Raw genomic sequence first — 8,896 nt, 5'->3', positions numbered from 1 at the left:
TTTATATCTTTTTTAAATGTCTTTTTTTTTTTTTTTTCTGACATGAAGTCTATCTCTGTTGCCCAGGCTGGAGTGCAGTGGCCCAGTCTCAGTTCACTGCAACCTCCACCTCCCAGGTTCAAGCATTTCTCCTGCCTCAGCCTCCCGAGTAGCTGGAATTACAGGCACCAGCCACTATGTCCAACTATTTTTTGTATTTTTAGTAGAGATGGGGTTTCACCATGTTGGTCAGGCTGGTTTCAAACTCATGACCTCAGGTGATCCATCCACCTCAGCCTCCCAAAGTGCTGGGATTATAGGTGTGAGCCACTGTGCCTGGCCTTATGTATGGTTTCACATACTCCAAATACACTTGTTTTAAGTCTCGAGGCTACCTGTTGCTCTTCCTAGACTTCTTGCATGTAATGGTTTCTGATATTTTTCTTTCTCTGAAGCCCAACTTATTCATTATAAATCGATGCCTGCATTTGGCTCCCTTGTCATGAGGGTATTTGTGATGAAGCATTTCCAGGTGGAAATGCAGTGTTCTGTTAGAAACCTTTTCTTCAGGCGGGGCACAGTGGCTCACGCCTGTAATCACTTGAGGTCGGGAGTTCAAGACCATCCTGGCCAACATGGCAAAATCCCGTCTCTACTGAAAATACAAAAATTAGCTGGGCATGGTGGCGCACACCTGTAATCTCAGCTACTCGGGAGGCTGAGGCAGGAGAATCGCTTGAACCTGGGAGGTGGAGATTGCAGTGAGCCAAGATCATGCCACTGCACTCCAGCCTGGGCGACAGAGAAAGACTCCGTCTCAAACAAAAAAATAGAAATCTTTTCTTTGTAACACAGTTTGGACATTATATTGACTTTTTGGAAGCCAAATGCATAGGGGAGTTTGTTAATGAATAGCTAACATTTACTCTGTTCCAGGCAGACTATTTTAAGTCTTTCCACACGGAGCAATTCAGTTAATCCTGATGGCAGCCCTATGAAGTCAGCACTCTCATGATCCCCGTTTTACAGGTGGGGAAACTGAGGCATGGAGAAGCTAAGGAACCTGCCCTAGGTCACACAGTGAGGGAAAGGCAGAGGTGGGATTTGAACCCAGATCTCTGGCTTCAGGTACATGGATCAAACTCTGAGGCTACAAGATCTCTCTGTTATTACCTAAGAATTTCATGTCAGCAGAAATAAAGGGATGTAACAAAATATCTGTTACATTCTCCTTTCTTCCTTTCTTTTCTCTTTTTTGAGAGAGTCTCACTCTGTCACCCGGGGTAGAGTGCAGTGGGGCCATCTTGGTTCACTGCAACTTCCGCCTCCCAGGTTTAAGAGATTCTCCTGCCTCAGCCTCCCGAGTAGCTGGGATTACAGGCGAGCACCACCATGCTGAGCTAACTTTTGTATTTTTAGTAGTGATGGGGTTTCACCATGTTGGCCAGGCTGGTCTCAAACTCCTGATCTCAGGTCCTGCCTCGACCTCCCAAAGTGCTAGGATTACAGGCGTGAGCTGCCACACCTGGCCTCAAAGGCCTTTTTGAAAGCCTAAGTCAGGACACTGACTTCATTTTAACAGCACCTTAAACTATGACATATCGCTGCACGCTTTTCACCATGGCAGATGAGAAACTCTCTCCTCTTTCTCTCTCCCTCTTTCAGGAGCCCTGTCTTCTGGTGTCACTGTCCTCCCCTTTCCTCACTGTGGCTTCTGATCCCTCTGTTATATATCCTCCTTCACAGAAAACCCACAAGGCATTTTTCTGTCTCTAGCTTCAGATCCTTCCTGGGAAGAAACTGTAACTGGCAGAAACCTGACAGATAGGCAAAAATAGATTACACACATGTGTGAATGAATCCTGGACACCTGCAAATAAATTATGCATGTGTGTGACTGAATTAGGCCAGGCCCATAAATAAATTATGCAAATGTAGGAGGCAGTCATGGGGTTGTGGGAACTACATTAGGCAAACATTGTCGAGGAAGACTACATAGTATGCAGGTTAAGACACGGGCCGGGCGCAGTGGCTCAAGCCTGTAATCCCAGCACTTTGGGAGGCTGAGACGGGCGGATCACGAGGTCAGGAGATCGAAACCATCCTGGCTAATATGGTGAAACCCCGTCTCTACTAAAAAAAAAAAAATACAAAAAACTAGCCGGGCGAGGTGGCGGGCGCCTGTAGTCCCAGCTACTCCGGAGGCTGAGCCAGGAGAATGGCATGAACCCGGGAGGCGGAGCTTGCAGTGAGCTGAGATCTGGCCACTGCACTCCAGCCTGGGCGGCAGAGCGAGACTCCGTCTCAAAAAAAAAAAAAAAAAAAAAAAAAAACACGGGCTGAGCGAAAGGCAAAAAATTATGGAAATAAAGGTATAAATTATGCAGCTGTGAGTCTAAATTTTGTCTCACTATTGGAATAAATTATGCAAAGCAGTCACTGGGCTTATATCGATGTTGCGTTGGATGAGAGTATACGTTACACTGAAGTGGCATAAATTATCCCAACATCAGAAACTGATGATGAATAATGAATGAATCATGCAAACCGTGATTACATATCTGGCAAATGGCTAAATTATGCAGATGTAGGTATGTATCTATGCAAGCCTGTGGATAAATTATGCAAATTGCACTAAGTTACTCAAGTCAATTAGCAACGTTGGAAAACACAAGGCTGGATTATATGCGAGGGTAGTATGAATTATGTGAATGGAGGATGTCTTATTGCAAAAGCGAGACTCAATTATGCAAAAGGTAGAGAGTGTAGGAAAACATGTGAACATACCTAGCATGCATTACACAGATCACAGGGGCTCTGTTCGTACATACAACACCCTTTTGGGAGCTAAAAGGTGCCCCTTCCAAATAAGCGTACTGTTATTAAGTGCAAAACAGTGCATCCCTCCAGGCAAATCAATGTTTGCTGCACCCTCCAGAGATATGGCTGGGTAGCATGAGCAGAACTCCAGCTCCCCCCAGCAGGACTTGCCCTGTTTGACTTAATCCCCTTGTGCAGTCTGTGACCTGCACAACTGTACTTAGCAGCCCTCTCAGATGTGCGCATGCATTTCTGCAAATACACCAATCAACATTCCAAGCCAAGAGCCACCTCTCTGGATTTCGCAGACACACATGCACCAAGAAAGCATCCATGGGTCTTTGCTCACCTGGACCACACCCGGGGAAAAAACAGCAAGGATGAGATAAAGCCAAACATAGGCGAAGATGCTCCAAGAGGCAGTGACGAAGAAGACTCTCAGGTGCTTGATCTTGCGGCTCTCGCCGGCTGGGATGACATAGATGCACACAGCAATGACCACAAACATGTTGAAGGCAGCGCTGCCCACGATGGTGCCTGGGCCCAGCTCACCCGCCTGGAAGTTGTGACCGCAGACCTCGATGACTGACAGCAGGATCTCGGGTGCAGAGGAGCCCAGGGCCATGAGCGTGAGGTTGGACACTGTCTCGTTCCAAATGCGAACGGTGCCCACGCTGGTCTCGCCGTTGGCCTTGGTGATGGTGATCTCCTTTTCTTTTGATGTGATGACCTCGATGGCCGCCATGAAGCGGTCGGCGATGATGGACACTCCCAGAAACATGTAGACCATGGCCACAAAGTAGACCACTGCCCGTGCCGCCTTGTCACCCAGCGATGGGTCGTCGGGCTCCCACACGGGCAGCAGCACCCCCGGCTGGCAGCGGTAGGACCCCTGGCAGCCCCCTGTGTTGGTGTCGCTGTCATTGGCCGGGGAGGCGGCAGGGAGGGGTTGGGGTGGCTGCCCCGGAGCATGGGGGAGCCGCCAGGAGGAGTGCGACCCCCACCAAGGCCAGGGGAGCCATGGGGGGTGGTGGGGTCCTATGGGGAAGGAGGAGGAGGTCTGGGTGAGGGAAGCAAACCCCTTTGTGTAACACAAAGTTCAAAGCTCACTGGGGAAGGAGGGTTAGGGGAGAAGCTGAGGACCAGTGCAGGGAGGATGGGGACCCAGGGTGACGGAGACACAGAGAGACACAGAGAGTGCCAGAGACCCACAGAGAGAGAAAGACTGAAAGATAAGGACAGAGGAACCCCCATGCGCTGCTGGTGGGAATGCAAATTGGTCTATGCACTTCGGGAAACTACAGCTGAACACACCACACATCGTGCAATTCAGCAGTTTTGCTCCTTGGTATGTGCCTGAGAAATAGGTCCTTATGTCCACTAAGGAGCCAGGCGCAGTGGCTCACACCTGTAATCCCTGCACTTTGGGAGGCCGAGGTGGGTGGATCACCTGAGGTCAGGAGTTCAAGACCAGCCTGGCCGACATGGTGAAACCCCGTCTCTACTAAAAATACAAAAACTAGCTGGGCAGGGTGGCGGGAGCCTGTAACCCCAGCTACTCGGGAGGCTGAGGCAAGAGAATCGCTTGAACCTGGGAGGCGGAGGTTGCAGTGAGCTGAGGTGGCGCTACTGTAGTCCAGCCTGGGTGACAGAGTGAGACTTCATCTCAAAATAAAATAAAACAAGAATGTTCATAGCAGCTTTATTTATAATAGCGTCAATCTTGAAACAACCCAGAGGCCTATCGGCAGTAAAATGGAGATAGATATTTGGAGGATTTGCACAGTGAAATATTATAGAGCACTGAAAAGGGAGTGGATTATTTGCTGCTGCACCCAGCACATGGATGAATCTCACAGATGTCACAGCGGCTGAATGAAGCCAGGCACAAAAGCACACAAACTGCCAAATTCACTGAGAGGCAGGGAGCAGGAGGCTCTGAGTTTGTTAGGAGATTCAGTCTCCAACTCGGCCCTGTGAAAGCTCTTGCGCAGGATTTGGGCTGTGGCGGGTGTTGGACCATGTCTGTTTCAAGGAGGGCTGGGGAGGGGTTGCTGGAGGGTCTCATTCATGTCCCTCCCCAAGGTGGTAGCAGGCATCAGTCTCTCCAGCTTCCCGGTGTCTGACCTGGGCTTCTCCCCAGGCTCTGTAAGTGGTGCAGTTCCTTAGGGGCTGTGACATCCAAGGCCCTGTGCCGGGCTTTCTGTCCCATTTGTGGGTGTGGGGGCTCTACTGTTTCATTATTTCTCTCCCTGCCTCAGGTGCTGAGTTTGAGTGGCTATTATCGTGTCTTATCTGGGTCTCCTTTTAAAACACAAATCACTGGACACGGTGGCTCACACCTGTAATCCCAGCACTTTAAGGCCGAGGCAGGTGGATCACTTGAGGTCAGGAGTTTGAGACCAGCCTGGCCAACACGGTGAAACCCTGTCTCTACTAAAAATACAAAAAATACAAAAAAAAAAAAAAATTTAGCCAGGTGTGGTGGCGTGTGCCTGTAATCTCAGCTACTCAGGAGGCTGAGGCATGAGAATTGCTTGAGCCAGGGAGGCGGAGGTTGCAGTGAGCCAAGATCATGCCATTGCACTCCAGTCTGGGCGACAAAACCAGACTCTGTCTCAAAAACAAAACAAAACCAACAACAAAAAAAAGCCCACAAATCGGCTTGCATCATCCCTCTGCTGTTCAGAACCCCCATGGTTCCCATCTCACTCACAGCACCAATGTCCTCTCCAGGGCCTGTGAGGTCCTGCACAATCTGGCCCCGAATCCCTTTCTGGCCTTTTTTTCTGCCCTCTCCCCGTCACCCAGTCTGCCTCAGCCACCCTCACCTCCCCTCTGCTCCTCAGCCTCACCAGACAAGCTTCTGCCTTGGAGCCCTGGCACCTGCTGTTCCCCCTCCCTCGAACACACTTCTCTATTTGTGTATTTATTTTTGAGACAGGGTCTCGCTCTGTTGCCGAGGCTGGAGTGCAGTGGCGCCATAACAGCTCACTGCAGCCTCGACCTCCAGGGCTCAGCGATCCTCCCTCCTCAGCCTCCCAAGTAGCGGGAAGTACAGGCGTGCGCCACCACACCCAGCTAATCTTTTGTAGAGCCGGGAGTCTCTTTGTTGCCCAGGCTGTTCTTGAACTCCTGGGTTCAGGCGCTCCACCTGCCTTGGCCTCCCAAAGTGCTGAGATCACAGGCGCATGCCACCGTGCCCGGCCCACTCTTCCCCACATATCCACTAGCCTTGCTCCCTCCTCCCTTTCGGGTTTCCACTCTGATGTCACCTTCCCCGAACACCCCATCCAAAATGACACCCTCCCGCTTTGGGGAGTGCCCCTCCATTCCACAGGTGAGAGGACCAAGGTACAGAGAGGTTATGGAACTTGCCCACATCATCCAGCACCAACTCTGGCTCCCAGGTCGGCTCTCCAAGAGTGGCCCTGACTCTGAGCTCCTCCGCCCCGCCCTCACGTTGCCACGGTAACCCAGTGGCTTATCAAAAAGGGAGGGAGAGAGGAAGAGAGGTGTCCTGGGAGCCTCCACCCTCCCAGACCCTTCTGCCACCAGCCTCATTTCTTCTAGGGGCTTCCATTTGCCTGAAAAGCTCTTCTGAGAGTCTAACCCACAGCCTGTCCCCAACTCACACCCACGTACCCATGGGCTGGGAGCTGGCTCCTCTGGGGGAGGGAGGCAGCGTGTTGGCAGAACTTCCCAAGAAGGAGAGAGCAAGCGAGGAGCACGCCTGTGTGCGTCTGTGTGTGTGTGTGTGTGTGTGTGTGTGTGTGTGCAGGCAGGGGCGGGGAAGAGGGGTGATTCTTAAAGGGCACTGCACAATTAGCCCCGTCAGCAAGGCCCCTAATGATACATCTAATTAGCAGCCCCCTAATTAGCAACAACTTAGGCATAATTACAAACCCACCAGGATCCAAAGCAAAGACTCATGCTCCCTTCTCCCTCCGCCTCCCCGGCTTTCAGGAGAAATAGGAGTCAGGAATTCTTCTAAAGCATCAAACCAAACCCCACTCTCTCCGGGAGGAAGCCTTGGCCTGGGAATTCTTCCCTCAGGTTTAACCACCTGTCCCTGCTGCTGTAGTTCTCAAGGGAGACCAGGGCCAGGTGATGGGGGTTCTCATGTCCACCCTCCTAGCCCAGGGGCTGGTCAAGTACAGCCTAGTGCAATCCCTTTTTCCTGCAAAACCTGGTTTCTCGCTGGGGCCTTGCGGGAGGAGCAGTCAGGGAGAGAAAGCACTAGATAAATATTTGTGAAATGAATGACCAAGAGGTCTGAGCCCTGTCACTGGGGACCATGGGCTCCCTCTGCTCCCGGCTCCTGCCTCTGCCTCTCCATCCACCAGCAGCCCTGAAACCCAATCTGCTTTTAGAATCCAGGGGCAAAAGGATCAGGTGGAGCCCAGGGTGGGAATGGGGAGGGCAGATGGCAGGCACCATCTCCCAGGGCCATCTCTCCCTCCCTTTGCGGGCCTGTGGCCAACGGGTCAGCGGTGGGCACCCCTGTTCCACCTCACACACCTCTTGGGTCCTTGGTCAGAAGAACGGGACTGCATGTCTGGGGGTGGGTGCAGTCTGGCGTGCCAGGTAAGACCCCTCCCTCACATCCCTCACGCTGCCACCCCACAGTGGGGCGGTGCTGCGAGGGGTGCTTTCCTGACTGTGCCTGTGTTGGGGGGCTGGCCCTCAGACTTCTAAACATGCACGTTTACTGCCCCAGCGTGAGCCCAAGTGCTCCCAACCACCTCGAAATGGTCCAGCGTGGGGATCACATCACAGAGTTTGGGTGCTTGGGGCTGTGATACACTGATAATAGGTAAACTGAGGTCCAAAGGAGGAACAGGGCTCTTAACCTAGTGCTCTTTAAAGTCATCTGAAGCCCCCCGCAGGCACTGTCACACAGGGCTGGGACCTCACCTGCAGCCAGGGAGACACACACACACACACACAGACCAGGGCTACAGGCACAGCCTCATACCTTTTCTCCATCACTCACTCTCTCGCCCACCTTCTCCATGGCCTCCTTCACTCAAGGAAGGCAGCCAGTGTGTTGGCCAGGGCCCTCTCAGCATCCCCCAAGAGGTGGCGGAGAAGCTGTTGAGACCCACCCCCACTGAGACAGGTGTGAGGCTGGCACACCAGGAAAGGGATGGAAGTGAGACTGCAGGAAGGACTGGCCTGGTCTAACCCAGTACCCTGTGCTTGCCCGGAGCAGGAAAGGCGCTCAGTAATTATCAACAAGAATGAATGAATCAAGAGCTGAACAAACAGCAAGAGGTATGGAAGTTAGACGGTAGGAAGGACTGGTCCAGTTATACGAGGAAGAATGGGGAGGTTAGATTGAAGGGACATCTGGTCTCATATCTACTACAAAGACTACCGGTTAAACTGCAAGAAGGACCGGCCTCAGAATGTCAGAAACAAGGCAAGGGGAGGCGGGCTCGGTTCTCAGGGGAGAGTTGGGGTGGGTGCCGGCTGGGAGGACCAGAGAGAGCAAGGGAGCTCTGCTGAAGTGGGGAGAGGAGTTTAGAGGACTCCAGGCCTGGGGGAGCCCACTCTGCGGGTGGGGGAGGTCTTCTTCCTCCAGGTCTCCCCTGCCAGGGGCGGAGACAGTGGTGTGGAGGAGGAGGGCACACTGGCTCCCAGGGAGAGCCAGAGAAGAGGAAAGAGAGAGAGAAACAGAGACTGAGATACCCAGAGGTAGAGATGGAGACGAGGGGGAGAGAGAGAGAGAAAGAGAGAGCGGGAGAGAGAGACGCGGACATGGAAAGAGACAGAGACACAGAGAAAGCAGAGACAGAGAGAGACACAGGAAAGCTGAGACAGGGGAGAGAGACAGAGACACAGAGACACAGAGAAACAGAGATGGCGCAAGAGGAAAGGAGAGAGAAACCCAGGACTTAGAGACAGTAGAGACAGAGCCCCCCGGCACAGAGACACAGAGTGAGTGAGACAGGAGTGAGAGACTGAGAGACAGGGACTCCCAGAGGCGGCCAGACTCTGCTAGACAGAGACCCTTGAGAGATGTGGAGAGACAGAAAGATGAGACCCAGACACAGGAAGGCGGGGGCGGAGGTAGAGAGCGCGGGAGGGGGGG

General features: G+C 52.5%; 1 protein-coding gene across 1 annotated transcript in view; it reads right to left on the bottom strand.

Annotated features, from left to right (window-relative positions):
• SLC8A2 (solute carrier family 8 member A2) overlaps window positions 1-8,896 on the bottom strand; it is a 44,336-nt gene that overhangs the window by 34,618 nt on the left and 822 nt on the right. Inside the window, 2 exon segments of the mRNA XM_017889271.1 lie at window positions 3,149-3,740; window positions 3,742-3,837. Coding sequence (XP_017744760.1) covers window positions 3,149-3,740; window positions 3,742-3,821 — 672 coding nt within the window. The 5' untranslated portion in view covers window positions 3,822-3,837.

Source organism: Rhinopithecus bieti, unplaced genomic scaffold, assembly GCF_001698545.2.
Source record: "Rhinopithecus bieti isolate Rb0 unplaced genomic scaffold, ASM169854v2 scaffold_574, whole genome shotgun sequence".
In the NCBI taxonomy this organism is placed as follows: domain Eukaryota; kingdom Metazoa; phylum Chordata; class Mammalia; order Primates; family Cercopithecidae; genus Rhinopithecus; species Rhinopithecus bieti.
The sequence above is the reverse complement of the archived record's forward strand: the minus strand, read 5'-3'. Positions and strand labels throughout refer to the sequence as shown.